The following is an 18563-nucleotide window of genomic DNA, read 5'->3' as shown; positions in this document are numbered from 1 at the left end:
GGCTGCCCTGGGGAGGGTTCCTTTAGGAACGGATGCCCATTGCAGTGATCAGCGCACCAAAGATCATAAGATCATAAGAGTTTGGAGCAGAATTAGGCCATTCGGCCAATCAAGTCTACTGCGCCATTCAATCATGGGTGATCTATCTCTCCCTTCTAACCCGATTCTCCTGCCTTCTCTCCTTAATCCATACTATTCAAGAAACTATCTATCTCTGCATTAAAAATATCCACGGACTTAGCTTTCACAACCTTGTGTGACAAAGAATTCCACAGATTCACCACCAAAGACACAGCACCTGGGAGCTCCTTGTGCAGCTGGTATATTGAATCACACAGGCACTGTAAAAATGAATGATTCTGGCCCTTAAACTGATTCCATTGTATTTTGGGACAATTCTGCCAAGCGCTTATCTACTTCACTCGCTGTGCGTTAGGAGAGAAGTTCTAATTTCATGGGTAGATAAGTCATAGGAGCAGAAACAGGCAATTCAGAAACAGTCTACTCCACCATTCAATCATGGCTGATCTTTCTTTCACTCACAATCCCATTCCTTTACCTTTTCTCCATAACCATTGACACCCATATTAATCAAAGATCTGTCAATCTATGCCTTAAAATACCTACTAACGTGGCCTCCACGGCTGTTTCTGACAATGAGCCCCACAAATTCACAACCCTGTGACTATAGAAAATCCTCCTCATAGAGTCATAGTCATAGAGTGATACAGTGTGGAAACAGGCCCTTCGGCCCAACTCGCCCACACCGGCCAACAATGTCCCAGCTACACTAGTCCCACTTGCCTGCGCTTGGTCCATATCCCTCCAAACCTGTCCTATCCATGTACCTGTCTAACTGTTTCCTAAACGAGGGGATAGTCCCAGCCTCAACTACCTCCTCTAGCAGCTTGTTCCATTCACCCACCACCCTTTGTGTGAAAAAGTTACCCCTTGGATTCCTATTAAATCTTTTCTCCTTCACCTTGAATCTATGTCCTCTGGTCCTTGATTCCCCTGCCCTGGGCAAAAGACTCTGTGCATCTATTCGATCTATTTCTCTCATGATTTTGTACACCTCTATAAGATCTCCCCTCATCCTCCTCCATGGAATAGAGACCCAGCGTACTCAACCTCTCCCTATAGCTCACATCCTCTAGTCCTGGCTACATCCTCGTAAATCTTTTCTGAACTCTTTCAAGCCTGACAATATCTGTCCTCTAACATGGTGCCCAGAACTGAACGCAATTTCTAAATGCAGTCTCACCAACGTCTTATACAACTGCAACATGATCGCCCAACTTCTATACTCAATACTCTGACTGATGAAGGCCAAAGTGCCAAAAGCCTTTTTGACCTCCTTATCGACCTGCAACTCGAACTTCAAGGAACCATGCACCAGTACTCCTAGATCCCTCTGCTCCACAACACTACCCAGAGGCCTACCATTCACTGTGTAGATCCTGCCCTTGTCCGACGTCCCAAAATGCAACACTTCTCTGTATCAAATTTCATCAAACATTCCTCCGCCCACCTGGCAAATCGATCCAGATCTTCTGCAACCATTAACAACCATCTTCACTATCTGCAAAACCACTAACTTTTGTATCATCAGCCAACTTACTAATCTTGCCCTTTATGCCCTCATCCAAATCATTGATGTAGATGGCAAACAATAACGGGCCCAGCACCAAACCCTGAGGCACACCACTAATGTAGCAACTAAAGGTACGTCCTTTTATACTTAGGCAATGCCTTCCGATCCTAGACTCTCCCACTAGTGGGAACATCTTCTCCACATTAATCCTATCCAGGCCTTTCACTATGGGTCTGGGTAATCATGTAACTTAACGTGTTGCTTGAGATAAATACTGGCCTACCTGGCTGAGAAAGCACCACAAGTGAACCAGTAATTGACAGCCCCTGTGTTTTACCAGTGTCTGTATTTAAACAGAAACACAGAGAGTTTGAAGGAAGGCCTCGACCTGAAACCTGGCTTGTCCATTCCCTCCACAGATGCTGCCCGACCTGTTGAGCTCCTCCAGCACTTTGTTTGGTAAACATGGAGAGTTCCTTGTTCCCAATCTTTCATCCGAGGAGACACAAGGACTTCAGATGGTTTACAAAAAAAAGGCGCAAATTGCTGGAGTAGCTCCTTGGGTCAGGCAGCATCTGTGGAGAGTATGGAAAGGCAACGTTTTGGCTCCGGAGAAGGGTCCTGACCTAAAATGTTGCCTATTCATGTTCTCCAGAGATGCTGCCTGACCCACTGAGCTACTCCAGCACTTTGTGTCTTTCCATCATAGGAGATGTGTTTTATCTTATCCGCACTGCACATGTGGATAGCCTCTGGCAACTAAGTTATAGGATACTTTGTACATACTGTTTTCAATAGCTTTGACAGGGTACATGGCAATAACATTGAATCTTCTGCTTCTTCTTGCGAATGAAACATAAACCAAAGGAATAGTTAGATCTCAGGCCGGGTGTTGAGCAGCCAGGTTGATGTCTCTGTTGGTGTCAATGTCTGCCAGGCCCTGACAGAGCTCCATTTGGTGGGTGGTAGAGCGGGCACCCAGAGATGACATGGTTGGCTGTCTGTTGTTCTGCTCCGCATTCACAGGCTGGGCTCTGGCGGAGGGAGCCCCCATCTCCACATGCTGGCACTGAAACGTCCAACTCCAGTACCAAGTCTGTTGAGCTTCACCCATGCTCCTCTGGGGAGGTCAGACCCTGACCAACTTTTATCTGGTGAAGAGATGTAGCTGTGTAATGGAGATGAGGTTGCCTTCCACTCCTGTGACCACTTGGTGGCTATCCAGTGTGCTTTCGTCTCAGTTGGCTGGATGGATGCTAGGAGCTGTTTTCCCTGTGGAGCAAAGTGGTGCTGGGACTTCAGTCGGGGTGGCCTCTGCTCTCTGCTGATAGCCTGATGGAGGAGGTGATCTGTCCATGGCACGACGAGATAGTCCCAGAGTTGCTGCTTGCCTTCGGCTCCCTGCAGGCAGAATGCCTGCAAGTATAGGGAGCTGCTCGACCGGAATAGGTTGAAGGCACCCAGTGATGGTTTACAAGGTGCTGTTCAGGCTCGTGTCTACCAGGCTAGAATGTCTGCTTCCACTCCATACGGGTGCACAGTACTCAGCTGGGGCATATGGAATAATCTGGGCAAATGGGGCAAATGGAATAATCCTGTTACACCATTTAAAATGTACCAAAATAAATTCAAATAAATTCTTTTGATTTGCCTTTTCAAATGGTTTTGGCTTAAAGCTTCCTCAGCTAGTCTATACTTCATTCTGAATGCCAAGATTTATTAAAGGCAATTCAGCCACAAATCATTTCCAAATAGTTTTCAGACTGCCACAGATAGACAGGATCCGCTAATTACTCTGCCTACAAATGTCTGCTGTTCCCATTCTGACAACACACTAAATAATAATTACAAAGTTGGCCTTTAATAGAATTAGTCCCTTGCCAGAGAAACACATTACCTTCATTGACAAGTTTAATATTACTCTGAGAACGTAAAGCCATTTATTATGAACACACACAGATAATATTCTTGTTCAAGAAAGAACTGCAGATGCGGGAAAAATTGAAGGTAGACAAAAGATGTTGGAGAAACTCAGCGGGTGAGGCAGCATCTATGGAGAGAAGGAATAAGCGAGGTTTCGGGTCGAGACGTGTGGGGGGAAACCGGAGCACTCGGAGAAACCCCACGCATGTCACGGGGAGAATGTACAAACTCCGTACAGACAGCACCCGTAGCCAGGATCGAACCTGGGTCTCTGGCGCTGTGGGGTAGCAACTCTACCAGCGTGCCACCGTGCCGCAGGGTTGGAATAAATCTTATCTCGGTTTATTTCCTCGATTTCCAACCATGCAGAAGATTTCAATTTATGGTCGAGTGCTTGTGAATAAATGTTTAGAAATCGGTTACACTCATCATGTTATTTTCGATTAGTTTCTAAGAGAACCACTATATTGAAGGAGTGCTCGACATTGACTTCATAAAAGGGGATGCAAGTGTTAATTCTGCAATTTCAGTAGAGAGACCACTTGAAAGGAATCAAATCTATGATGGGTTGCTGTAATCCCACTTCACAATCCCTTATGATATCAATAGATACTACAGGTTTTTACAGTCATTGTAAAATCTAATACATGGTAACAAGTGGTGATGTAAGGAAGCATTATTGTACATTAATCAAATAACATTACTGAAAACATCTGGTCAGCTTATATTATTGAAACCCATAACATAAAAATTAGAAGCAGACCTTTCAATTCAACATGTTACACCACGGGCACATATGTTCACAAGGTATAGGACTAGAATTAGGCCATTTGCCCCATCGGGTACTCTGCCATTCAATCATGGCTGCTCTCTGCCTCCTATTCCCATTTTCCTGCCTTCTCCCCAAAACCTCTGACCCCTGTTCAAATCAAGAATCTGTTCTTTCCTTAAATATATCATCTGATGGCCTCCACAGCCATCAGCGACAATGAGTACCACAGATTAACTGCCCTCTGACTAAAGCAGTTCCTCCTCACCTCCGTTCTAAAATAGCGCCCTTTAATTCTGAGGCTATGACCTCTGGTCCTAGACTCTCCCACCAGTGGAAACATCCTTTCCACATCCACTATATCTATGTCTTTCATTATTCTGTGTTTCAATGAGGTCCCCCCTCAACCTTCTAAACTCCAGCGAGTAGAGGCCCAGTGCTGTTAAGCGCTCTTCATATGCTAACCCACTCATTATCTGATTATACATAACCCACATAATAATATCATTCCTGTACCATTATTTTTATGTCAGTGATGTTAATACATTATTACATGTGCTATTGAGTGGCACAGTGACACAGTAGAACTGTTTTCTCCACGTCCTAGAGATCTGGGTTCAATCCTGACCTTCAGCGCTGTCTTTCTGATGTTTACTACGTTCTCCCTGTGACCACGTGTGTTTCTCTCTGTGACCACGTGTGTTTCTCCCTGTGACCACGTATGTTTCTCCCTGTGACCACATGTGTTTCTCCCTGTGACCACGTATGTTTCTCCCTGTGACCACATGTGTTTCTCCCTGTGACCACGTATGTTTCTCCCTGTGACCACGTATGTTTCTCCCTGTGACCACATGTGTTTCTCCCTGTGACCACGTGTGTTTCTCTCTGTGACCACGTGTGTTTCTCCCTGTGACCACGTGTGTTTCTCCCTGTGACCACGTATGTTTCTCTCTGTGACCACGTGTGTTTCTCCCTGTGACCACGTGTGTTTCTCGCTGTGACCACGTGTGACCACGTGTGTTTCTCCCTGTGACCACGTGTGTTTCTCCCTGTGACCACGTGTGTTTCTCCCTGTGACCACGTGTGTTTCTCCCTGTGACCACGTGTGTTTCTCCCTGTGACCACGTGTGTTTCTCCCTGTGACCACGTGTGTTTCTCCCTGTGACCACGTGTGTTTCTCCCTGTGACCACGTGTGTTTCTCGCTGTGACCACGTGTGTTTCTCCCTGTGACCACGTGTGTTTCTCCCTGTGACCACGTGTGTTTCTCCCTGTGACCACGTGTGTTTCTCCCTGTGACCACGTGTGTTTCTCCCTGTGACCACGTGTGTTTCTCCCTGTGACCACGTGTTTCTCGCTGTGACCACGTGTGTTTCTCCCTGTGACCACGTGTGTTTCTCCCTGTGACCACGTGTGTTTCTCTCTGTGACCACGTGTGTTTCTCGCTGTGACCACGTGTGTTTCTCGCTGTGACCACGTGTGTTTCTCGCTGTGACCGCGTGTGTTTCTCGCTGTGACCACGTGTGTTTCTCCCTGTGACCACGTGTGTTTCTCCCTGTGACCACGTGTGTTTCTCCCTGTGACCACGTGTGTTTCTCCCTGTGACCACGTGTGTTTTCTCCCTGTGACCACGTGTGTTTCTCCCTGTGACCACGTGTGTTTCTCCCTGTGACCGTGTGTGTTTCTCCCTGTGACCACGTGTGTTTCTCCCTGTGACCACGTGTGTTTCTCCCGGTGACCGTGTGTGTTCCACCCTGTGTCTGTGTAGATTTCTCTCTGTGACCAGCTGCCCACCTTTCCTCCCAAAGCCCCAAAGGTCTGGAGCCAGTCATTCCAACATCAGCCCAAATATTTTCCCAAGATAGAAACATCTTGTTTCTATGAAAATAGGGATATTAAAAAGTTAACACAATGATAAATGTCACACACAACCGTCTGAAAGTAGTCTGAAGAAAGGTCTCGACCTGAAACGTCATCCATTCCTGTTCTCCAGAGATGCTGCCTGTCCCACTTGGGTGTCATTTGCGCTTCATGCAGATGGTGCGCGAAGATTTTGTACATCCCAAAATTTTGGGGCGCCGCGCGAGACCGCACGTCACTGCCTACATCACCACTCACTATGCACGCGTCGTGCGTCGTGACGCATAAATTATGTCGCGTAAATGACGTGCAAATGATGTCCAAGTGGGACAGGCCCTTTATTCCAACAAATTTGTGTCTATCGACTGTTCAAATACTTTGGCACATCCTTTACAATCATTCATGTACTCCCAGCTGGAGTTGTCATTTGTAAAAGCCTTGGTAAGTATAAAATATAATTAGGCAAATGATGCTGGATAACCTTTCTCCCGCCTGAACTTTGCTTTGTGACTATAATTAATTAAACTTCTATATGGCATTCTAAAAGCTTCAAATGACGGAACATTTATGTGACTACTACTGAATATAAGCAGATGATTTAATCATAAGAGAAGGTCCAACACTAATAATGTGTTATAAAAATTTGATTAGTTCCAGTTATTAGAAAGTTCACAGGAACAATTAAATCAGCTGTTATAAAGCCATTGAAATGTCAGTGATAATTTCCATCTCCATTTGTTTAATCTTGGCCCACATATCATTTTGATAAATACTGTTAATTCTGCCATTCACCATTCCCAATGAGGCACTAAACTCCCAGGCATGTAGTGGCTGAAACAGAGCTTCTCCACTGGGATTGCAGAATTAACTCTTTTATCTCTTTCGTTCACCATATTCCTAAAACCCTGTATTATTTTCCTGTATTTAAATTATCTTTCTTAACTCAAAAATATAGTTATACAGAATAAATGCTTTTATTTGGCAGCAGAGTGGCGCAGCGGTAGAGTTGCTGCCTTACAGCGCCAGAGCCAGAGACCCGGGTTCAATCCCGACCTCGGTTGCTGTCTGCGTGGAGTTTGCATTGTCTCCCCGTGACGGGGTGGGTTTCTTCCGGGTACTCCGGTTTCCACCCACATTCCAAAGACGTGCAGGCTTGTAGGTTCGTTGGTCTCTGTAAATTGCCCCAAGTGTGCAGGGAGTGGATGAGAAAATGGGATAAAACACAACAGATGAGGGACAAGATGGAGTTACAGATGGAGCAGCAGGACACCAGAAGCCTGTGGCAGGGGCTACGGATTGTAACCAACTACCGAAGCACCGCTCCCTCATCCGCATGTGCCGGCATCTCCCTAGCTGACGACCTGAACTCCTTCTACGCTCGTTTCGAGAGGGGCAACACCACTCCAGGTCTGCCGACTATCGACAATACCGACAGCGGGCTGGCTACCGAAGCTGAAGGGAGGAATATGCACACATTCTCGCTGTCCGAGCACGACGTGAGGAGGGCACTGACACGGGTGAACACAAGAAAAGCTGCAGGCCCCGATGGCATCTCGGGGCGAGTACTCAAGTCCTGTGCTACGCAGCTAGCTCCAGTGCTCACTACATTATTCAACCTCTCCCTGGACAAGTCCGTGGTCCCTGCCTGCTTCAAAAAATCCATCATTGTACCGGTACCAAAAAATGCCTCCCCAGCCTGCCTGAATGACTACCGTCCGGTGGCCCTTACCTCGGTAGTCATGAAATGCTTTGAGAGGTTGGTGAAGAATCACATCTGCGCCTTCCTCCCTCAGAACATGGACCCGTTGCAGTTTGCATACCGTCCGAACAGGTCCACGGACGATGCGGTCTCCCAGGTCTTGCACACCGCTCTCTCCCATCTGGACAGCCAGAAGGGGGGCTACGTGAGGATGCTGTTCATAGACTACAGTTCAGCCTTCAACACGATAGTCCCCACCAGACTGGCCGGGAAACTACTGGAATTGGGGCTCAACACCTCCCTGTGTGCCTGGGTCCTGGACTTTCTCACCGCCAGGCCCCAGGTAGTCAAGATGGGAGGGAATACATCGAAGTCTCTCACCCTGAGCGCAGGATCGCCCCAGGGTTGCGTCCTCAGCCCCCTATTGTACTCCTTGTACACACATGACTGTGTGGCTAGGTTCAGCTCCAATTCAATAATTAAGTTTGCTGATGACACTGTGGTGGTGGGCCTGATCTCAGACAATGATGAGAGGGCCTACCGGGAGGAGGTGGCTGATCTAGCACTCTGGTGCCAGGAGAACAGCCTCCTCTTGAACATCAAAAAAACAAAGGAGCTGATCATGGACTTTAGGAGGGCACATCATCCGAGGACGTACACTCCATTGAGTATAAATGGGGATCCTGTGGATAGGGTGAACTGTTTTAAATATCTGGGAGTCCACATCTCTGAGGATATGACATGGTCATCACACGCCTCAGCACTGGTGAGTAAGGCAAGGCAGCGCCTTTACCACCTCAGGCAATTGAGGAAATTCAGAGTGTCTCCGAGGATCCTCCAGTGCTTCTACGCAGCGGCGGTGGAAAGCATCTTGTCCGGGAACATTACCATCTGGTTCGGGAATTGCTCTGCCAAGGACAAGAAGGCTCTGCAGAGAGTAGTGTGTTCGGCCGAACGCACTATGGGAACTTCACTCACCCCCCTGCAGGAACTATACAACAGGAGGTGCAACTCCAGAGCAAACAAAATCATGAGAGACCTCTTCCACCCCTGCAACGGACTGTTCCAGCCGCTACGGTCAGGCAAACGCCTCCGTTGCCATGCGGTGAGAACGGAGAGGTTGAGAAGGAGTTTCTTCCCAGAGGCAATTCGGACTGTAAACGCCTTTCTCACCAGGGACTAACTGTACAGAACGTTTTTCCTTCTATTATTTATTATGTAAAATAATATGTGTGTTATGATTGTGTTTATAATTTGTTTGGTTGTTTTGTTGTTCCGCGAGCATTGCCACTTTCATTTCACTGCACATCTCGTATGTGTATGTGACAAATAAACTTGACTTGACTTGACTTGACTTGAACAGCTATCAAGGTCCTTGATAGGTAACAGACAACAAGGAACCCCCTGCATGAGGGATAGAAACATAGAAAATAGGTGCAGGAGGAGGCCATTTGGCCCTTCGAGTCAACACCGCCATTCATTGTGATCATAGCTGATCGTCCCCAATCAATAACCCGTGCCTGCCTTCTCCCCATACCCCTTGACTCCACTAGCCCCTAGAGCTCTATCTAACTCTCTCTTAAATAGGAAGCATAGTCTATGGGTCCCATCACTGGCTGTGATGTATCCACTGTGGAGCGGTGGGGGCAGGGTGGGGGAAGAATTGGTTGATGTGGAGTGACAGAGGAATGATGTGTGCTAGAGGTTGGTGTAAGGAGGTTATCTACAACAATAAGTGTCTTGTGTTGTATCAATCCAGGCCCGGGGCAATGCCAAGGGAATCAATTGATATCTCTTTTTCCAATACGAGTGAAGGATTGGGATATAAACAGCCAAAAGACAGAGTTTAAACTAAACTTGCCTGAACTAAAGGGTCAGAATTCAATGGTAAATTGATCAACCTGAGGAGTACTCTCAGCCACAGACTGGTTCTACCAAGATACAGGACAAGACACCACAGGAGATCCTTCTTCCCTGTGGCTATCAAACTGTACAACTCCTCCCCCTTCTGTCATGGGGTAGACTGAGACTGACTCCCCTCCCCCCACTCTCCCCTCCCCAGTCTTTGCACATCCCCCAATCCTTTCCACTCGTCACTTTAATTTCATGTTTCATGTATTTTGTGTTTTTATGACTGTTGGCAGATTAATTTCCCTCCTGGGATGAATAAAGTTCTATCATATTGTATCGCATCATAACGTATCGTTGTGGAAAGAGAATGAAAGAACAATTTAGAAAGAGAATTAGAATGTTTAGAAGGTTGCTATCGCAACGTTTAAGAAGAATTTAGACAGGTATGCGGGTAGGACAGGTTGAGAGGTATACAGGCCAAACGCAGGCAGCTGGGACTAGTATCGATGGGGCATGTTGGCCAGTGTGCACAACTTGGGCCGAAGGGCCTGTTTCTATGCTGTATCTACAAGAAAGAAAGTTAAGCACGGAAAACCAAAATAAGCCATTAACATTTTACGCCCATTGGTTTGTAAAAATATCAGCATATTGTTAAGGGTGTACTTATGAAACTAATTGCCTTCCATAAATATCTCTGGTTTGTGTTATGTACACCCCCTCTCTCTACTGAACCCAGACAGCAAATCTTATATTGGAAGGGTGCCAATGGGGATGGCAGTGAAATATTACCTTCATGAAGCTAACAATGGGACTTGTACAGGAATGTTAGGATACTCCTCACTAACCAAGCTTTTGCCCCTCACCTGAAGCTGGTGTGGCGGACATGCATATAGATGAATAGCGTAGTACCCATAGATCAATTTTTAGTAAAAGGCATGTATAGGTCCCCATTCACACCAGTTGCTTGTTATCCCACTTTCTCATCCACTCCCTGCACACCAAGGGCAGCTTACAGAACATGCAAGCACGCACGTCTTTGGGATGTGGGAGGAAACCGGAGCACCCGCAGGAAACCCACACAGTCATAGGGAGAACATGCAAACTCTGCACAGACAACACTTGAGGTCAGGATTGAACCCGGGTCTCTTGCGCTGTGTGGCAGTAGCTCTACCAGCTGCACCACTGTACCAACCAAAATTTTTACATATACAATCATATTTGCATTCAAGTTTTAAAATTGTCACTCGTGCTGTCAAGAACTCCAGTAATGTACAGCCTCAAGAGCTTTTGCCGGACTACCAATATAACTCAATCATAGTCCATTTCTCAGACAGCTAATCCCAGTCACCAGTGAAATAGTAAAAGTGAATGCACTGTGTGAGGAGATACTGCTCCATAGACAAAGCAGGAACAAGATAACAGAGCTGCAAATGGAACTCATTGTTCAAAAAAAATCTTCTCTTGGTTGAATCGAGGTTAATTAGGGTGGCACAATGGCGCAGCAGTAGACTTGCTGTCTTACTGCACCAGAGACCCAGGTTTATTCCTGACCATGGTTGTTGTCTGCACGGAGTTGTTCGTTCTCCCTGTGACCGCGTGGGTTTTCTCTGGGTGCCCCGGGTTCCTTCCACACTCCAAAGACGTGCAGGTTTGTAGCTTAATTGGCTTCGGTAAAATAGTTAAAGCCCTGTCCCACTTAGGAAACCTGAACGGAAACCTCTGGAGACTTTGCGCCCCACCCGAGGTTTCCGTGCGGTTCCCGGAGGTTGCAGGTGGTTGCTGGAGGTTGCAAGTAGTGGAAGCAGTAGTGGAGGTTGCAAGTAGTGGAAGACTGACAAAAACATCCGGGAACCGCACGGAAACCTTGGGTGGGGCGCAAAGTCTCCAGAGGTTTCCGTTCAGGTTTCCTAAGTGGGACAGGGGCATTACTTTCCCTAGCGCGGAGGATAGTGCTAGTGTGCGGGGGTCACTGGTCAGCATGGTCTCGGTGGGCCGAAGGGCCTGTTTCCACGCAGTACCTCTAAAGTCTAATGACCAAAGTCTAAAGAGAAGAAATGTATTACATAACCTATACATATATCTGTATAATTAATTCAAAAATCTAATTCCAGTTTGTGTTGGATGAAGTAAATAAAGTTCATTCAGGTTTTTTGGACATGTAATCCGTTTCTCTTTGATCTTCAATTCTTTGCTTACGATGATTTTTTCCAATCTATTATTAATCCACTCTGCTCATTCAACTCTAAAACCTTCAGTTTAATTGGATTCTTGTTTCATAACACAGAAGGATAAATCCCATAACTACACAGCAGCTAGGCCGAGATAAGTGAAACTCCAGGAGAGACTAATCCATGGGGCTGGCATTTGGCAACCTCTGGGTTAATAAATGAGTTAAAAGCCAGCAAGGATTTGTCAAGAGTGCCTTCTGTTTAATGGAGTTAGTTGTGAAGTAATGGAAAGGTTAATGAGGGCAAGATGGTTTATACGATTATGGGCTTCTCCAAACGGCTTCTGATCCACTACAGCACAATAACATGTTAATGAAATTAAAATCCTTCACATTAAACAGGCAGCAGCTGTAGGGATGTGAAGCTGGGATAGGCACTAAGAAACTAGACACAAAGTGCTGGAGTGACTCAACGGGTCAGGGAGCATCTCTGGAGAACATGGACAGGTGGCGTTTCACGAGTCAAGAATTTTATTGCCATATGTCCCAGACAGAACAATGAAATTCTTACTTGCAGCAGCACAACAGATATATGTGAATATAGTACACAGTAAACAATATAACAAACAAGAAAAAAAAGTTCAGTGTGTGTGTAGATTTATATAGATATACAGCACACACACACACACATATATGCACATACACTCACTCATGGGGCACGGTGGCACAGTGGTAGAGTTGTCACCTTACAGCGCTTGCAGCGCCGGAGACTCTGGTCCGATCCTGGCTACCGGTGCTGTCTGTATGGAGTTTGTACGTTCTCCCGATGACCGTATGGGTTTTCCCTAAGATCTTTGGTTTCCTCCCACACTCCAAAGACATACAGGTTTGTTGGTTAATTGGCTTGGTATAAGTGTAAATTGTCTCTAGTGTGTGCAGGATAGTGATAGTGTGCAGCTATCGTGGGCCGAAGGGCCTATTTCCACACTGTGTCTCCAAACTAAACTAAACTAAACTAAATTAAACTAAACTAAAAGTATATGTGGTTCAGAGCTTATTTGGAGGTAGCAGTGTTAAAACCCATCTTCAGACTGATTGTGGTGGGGGGGGGGAGGCTGGAATAAAGGAGGCAGGACGAGGCCTGGCAAATGATAGGTGGATGCAGGTGAATGGATGTGCCAAGTTGCAAGATGAGGTGATTTTCCTCAAGGATGAGGGAAGAGGTAATGAACCACGGGAAGTGTCAAGTAAAATAGGCAGAAGTATGCTGGGTGAATATCTCGCTCTCCCCACAGGACGAAGAAGGGTTATACGTTGTAGAGATGGTGTGGGAACGATGGAAGGGATGAAGGAAATCTCTCTGTTAGCAGGAGGCCAAGAGTGTTAATGCGATATTAAACTGCAGATTGTTGCGTTATGTGTTGCTGATGGCACGGGTTGGCGATATTCCCAGCAGTTTTGAACATACAGATGAAGACAAAAAATACAAGTCAACATCACAGAGTGATATCTGACAGAAATAACTGGTGCTGGGTCAGAGAAGGAAGGGACGAATGAGATACGTTTTCAGTATTGTATCTTATCTTCCGCGCATCTTCAGCTAAGGGAGATGCCCCTGGGTCACGAAGGTTGCAGAGGGCCGGGCAAGGAGAGGTATGGCCGTTTGTAGGATGACTGGATGCAGGCGATGGCTGCAACAGGCCTTTATGGCCAACCACTGTTGGGATTGTGAAATGACACCAAATCCTGGAGACTATGGAAATATGGACTCAGTGGGCTGTTTCTATGCATTATGTACCTAACCAGGGATTGTATTTATGTGTGGCAATAATCTTACTGATCTATATGCAAAAGAATAATCTCACTGTTCCTTGGTACACATGATAATAAAGGAACCATTGAACCATTAGCAGATTACAATGTGCCCAGATGGAAGATGAGGTGATGTTCCTTAAGGAGGGGGAAAGTGGCAATGAATTAGAGTAGCATATTAAGAGCAAGTTTAGCGCGGAAACAGGCCCTTCGGCCCTTCGGCCCACCGAGTCCGCGCCGACCAGCGATCCCCGCACATGAACACTATCCTATGCATACTAGGGACGATTTACAATTTAACCAAGCCAATTACCTTATACACTTGTACATCTTTGCAGTGTGGGATGAAACTGGAGCTCCTGGAGAAAACCCACGAGGTCACGGGGAAAACGTACAAACTCCATACAGACAGCACCCATAGTCAAGATTGAACCCAGGTCATTGGCGTTGTAAGGCAACAAATCTACCTCTGCGCCACCGTGCCGCCCGTATAATAGTAAAAAAGTAAGGAAGAGGTATGCAGGATGTACTTTAACATAGAGAAGCATGAAACAATGCATTTTGCTAAGAAGAAAAAGGTTAGGTATCATAAATCAATGGGGAAATGGGGAAAACTGCAATTGTATCCACACTGATACTGAGAAGTGGTAATTCTACCTGTTATTACACGGAGATGGAGTGGAAATATCTTTCTGAGAACTGTGCTGGGAATAAAATGCTCTTTACTTACATCTGCAAAATGTTGCTTTCAAAATAAACTATTGTATTGATGGAGTAACTCAGCGGCTCAGGAAGCATCTGTGGAGAACGTGGATAGGTGACGGTTCAGGTCAGGACACCTTCTTCAGACAGATTGTAGTGGGGAGAGAAAGCTAGATAAAGTTGGGGACGGGACGGGACGGCCTGGCAAGTGATAGGTGGATACAGATTAGGCAATGTTTTAATTGGAAGAGTGTTATTCATTATTTGCTTGGCTTTGTCCCCATCTCACTTATATCTTTCTCTTCCCCACTATAATCAGAAAGAAGAAGGGTCCCGACTCGAACCGTCACCTATCCATGTTCTCCATCGATGCTGCCTGAACCACTGAGTTACTCCAGCACTTTATTTTCTACAACCAACTTCAATAATTTGTAATTTACAATATTTAATTTGTAATCAATAATTTTCAAAGCAAAGGAATGGAGCATTCCATTCTGTGTCCTTGTGGTGTATATGATCTGTTTACATAGCATGCAAAAAAAATAGTTTCACTACCTCGGCACACGTGACAATAATAAACGTAAAGTGCTTAACCCACTGTGTGTTCTGCACAAGATTGCAGCATCTTTGTAGCAAATGGGTGGCACAGTGGTGCAGCGGTAGAGTTGCTGTCTTACAGCGCTTGCAGCACTGGAGACCTGGGTTCGATCTCAACTATGTGCGCTGTCTGTATGGAGTTTGCACGTTCTCCCGCGTGGGTTTTCTCCAAGATCTCTTGAGTTTTCTCCGAGATCTCTGAATTTTCTCCGAGATCTTCGGTCTCCTCCCACACTCCAAAGACATACAGGTACGTAGGTTAATTGGATTGGCTTGGTAAATGTAAAAAAATTGTGCGGGGATCGCTGGTTGGCGCGGACACGGTGGGCCGAAGGGCCTATTTCCGCGCTGTATCTCTAAACTAAACTAAACTAAAATCTGCAGCTCCTTGCGTCTGCACTTTGTTGATTGATCCCATTTAAGGAAAGCATTTGTAAATGACATTTACAGTACTGTCTTTTTTTTCCTGCAGGTTGCTTTTACCCTTGGGAATACGTCAAACGATGCAAACGACTCAAAGCCCAGTGGCTCCAAAAGCACACAGAAGCATGTGCTGCTCAAGGGCAACAGAACGTCTGCTCTCAGCCAGTGGGTTATGCAGGCGCTGCCGAGCACTGGGAACTCCACCCTCCTGCGCTTGCCGTTCTCATCGCCTGTCTCTTACTCCAAGCAGGATATCTGGGACTGGCTGGGAAATATATCCGATCAAAACGAAGACCCCAACTCCAGAGTCAAGAGGAGACCGATGGTTAAGACGGGGAAATTTAAGAAAATGTTTGGATGGGGCGATTTTTATTCAAACATCAAAACCGTGAAACTAAACCTGCTGATCACAGGGAAAATCGTGGACCATGGCAACGGTACGTTCAGTGTCTACTTCCGCCACAATTCTACTGGCCAGGGAAACATATCCGTGAGCCTCGTGCCGCCCACGAAGGCGGTCGAGTTTGACCTGTCTCAACAAACCACGATTGATGCCAAAGATTCTAAAATATTTAACTGCCGCATCGAATACGAGAAGATCGACAGAGCGAAGAAGACTGCGCTGTGTAATTATGACCCGTCCAAAACTTGCTACCAGGAGCAGACCCAGAGCCACGTATCCTGGATCTGTTCCAAGCCCTTTAAAGTCATCTGCATCTACATTTCCTTTTACAGCACGGATTACAGACTGGTGCAGAAAGTGTGCCCTGACTATAATTACCACAGTGACACACCCTACTTTCCCTCTGGTTGAAGGTTTCTGGAGGGAAATGTGTTTTTTTTTTCAAATTATTCTTAACGTGCTGAGCTGGAGATGACGGCAGATGAACTGACAAACCGTGGTTTCATGGAGACCACAATTTAATAAGGTTCATGGTGATTGCAAATTTAATGCCTGTTGTTAAGTTGTTTTGTGCCTATTATTACAGCAGTTTCTGCAGTTCTGTAAATGGGTGTAAAATATGTAAAATGTTCAGCGCAAAAGAGCTCAGAAAGGCTAGTGCAGAGAATCAACTTTCCAGGAAGACTCTAACCTCTGAGATCTATTTCAGTGGTATCAGTAATCAATGTCGGAGAGCCAGACTTAGCAACTGATAGGCCAATAGTTATTGTAATTGTCATCTAAAATCATATTTAATATTGAATCCTATGAGTCATTTTAGGTTTCAAAAAGCATTAGATCAATGTTAAAATGGATGAATAATTAACTCACTGCCATTGCCATTAGCTGAAGACACTGACAAATTATGGATATTATGCAAAGTGCCCCACTTGTCTCAACCACTTTCACCCAACATGTCTTGTTTAATAATTTCCCATTTCTCGTGGTCTTCGGTGTTGCCTCTTGTCTTCATTGCATCAATTTTGGAGGTCAGGCAGAATTAATATTACATTATTCATCGAGGCATTTAGAAAGGAAGAGAAGGAAATCTCACTGTAAAGAAGTATGCAGAAGCGGGTTTGTTCAGTGACAAGGCTTGCTCTCTTTTCTCTGTGTAGCCTCGTAAGACTCCGTCCGAACTTTTAACTTCTCGCCGACCTGAACAGTGTTGCTTTGTGGATCTGTTTGCTCCGTGGAATCATGCAAGCACAAGATGCTTCTGAGCATAAGGAGCTACCTTGCAGCTTAATTCACGACAGACTTCTAGTATATCTTTGTGAATGTGGAAAAAGAACACTGTAAATCTGGGTTTGGGCCTCTTCCAGAGATTGAGGTACACTGGTGATTGAAAAAAAGATGTGGTCCTTTGAACTGCTACCAGCTGTCTATGATAACAAAGAAGATTTCGAAGAGAGACCTGAAGGATGTGAGTACGAATCGCAGCTCAAGTATTTCAGCTATTATAAATTATGCCATTGTTTGCACTAAGAAATTTCTCCTTCACACTGGTGTATGTAAAGTGTTATGTCTCTGTTCCATGTACACGCCCCTTCTTCAAACAGAATCTCCCAGCTCAGCGAGACAGTTTTCAAGCGAGGTTTACTTGTCAGCCCGAAGGCAGCGACCATCTTTGATCTCTGAAAGCCAAGTTTGTGTAAATATATTGAATGTTGACTGTTAAAATACAGGTTACATGTAGAACATTTTCAGAGCAACTTTTTTTTTGGAGTAAATCAGGACGTTGTTATATATTTATGAAGGGAAACATAAGTCGTAAAAAGATATGGGTGGTTTCAGTTTTTCCATTACCTTAAATCTCCCCACCATCACTCAACAAGTAACTTGGTAAGAATAGGGTGAGCAGCACCACAGCCTCCTGGATAACTATAGGATGTTCTGTCGATCATGGGGGAATTGTTTGAGTGGTACACCCCAGGTACAGACAGAAGAACATAAAGATCACGTTCACTTCCATATACAATACAATACAATACAATTTATTTGTCACTTGAACCTCATAGAGGCTCAAATGAAATATTGTTTCTACAGTCATACACACAAGAAAAAAAGACCCAAGACACAACACAATTTACACAGACATCCATCACAGCACATCTCCTCCTCGCTGTGATGGAAGGCAAAAAAACTTATCTCTCCCCTCCACTCCCCATTCCCCTCCCGATGTCAGAGTCAAAGCCCCCGGCGGGCAATGGCAATTGTCCCACGGCCATTAACGCCACGCCGGGTGATGCAAGGTCGCGCTCTGGGTCTTGTTGTTAGAACCCCCGGCGGGCACTAGCAAAGTCCCGCAGCCGTTGAAGCCGCACCGGGCGACGATACGGCCCCGCTCCAGGTACTCTTCAACCCCGCAATTCAGGTGGGTGAAGTCGCAGTTGCGGAAGCCCCGAAAAGCGGTTTCCCAGCAGGGACCCACGGGCTCCCGGTGTCACCGTCCACCAGACCTGCGGTTGGAGCCTCCGAATCTTCGGGGGTCGGGTCGCAGCAGCGCGCCACCACAGCTCCACCCGCTCCGAACTCGGCCAGCTCTACGATGGTGAGTAGCTCCGCAGCTCCGCGACTGGAGCCCCAGGTCGCTCCTGCCGGAGGCCGCTCCACGTTGCAGCCCCAATGACAACGGAGACCCGACAGGGAAAAGGCCGGGTTCTCCGTGCAGGGGAAAGATTTTAAAAGTTTCCCCCCCCCCCCACACACACACACATACCCCA

At 46.0% G+C, this 18563-nt stretch overlaps 1 protein-coding gene across 1 annotated transcript in view; it reads left to right on the top strand.

Moving 5' to 3' along the window:
• Positions 1–18053, top strand: part of LOC129710370 (neurexophilin-1-like) — a 72883-nt gene extending 54830 nt beyond the window's left edge. The window contains exon 2 of the mRNA XM_055657327.1: positions 15445–18053. Within this exon, the coding sequence (XP_055513302.1) occupies positions 15445–16209 (765 nt within the window). The 3' untranslated portion in view covers positions 16210–18053. The remainder of the gene's footprint in view (positions 1–15444) is intronic.
• Positions 18054–18563: the final 510 nt, after the last annotated feature.

The sequence above is a fragment of the Leucoraja erinacea genome, chromosome 27 (genome assembly GCF_028641065.1).
Source record: "Leucoraja erinacea ecotype New England chromosome 27, Leri_hhj_1, whole genome shotgun sequence".
Taxonomy (NCBI): domain Eukaryota; kingdom Metazoa; phylum Chordata; class Chondrichthyes; order Rajiformes; family Rajidae; genus Leucoraja; species Leucoraja erinaceus.
This window is presented reverse-complemented; position numbering and strand designations above follow the sequence as displayed.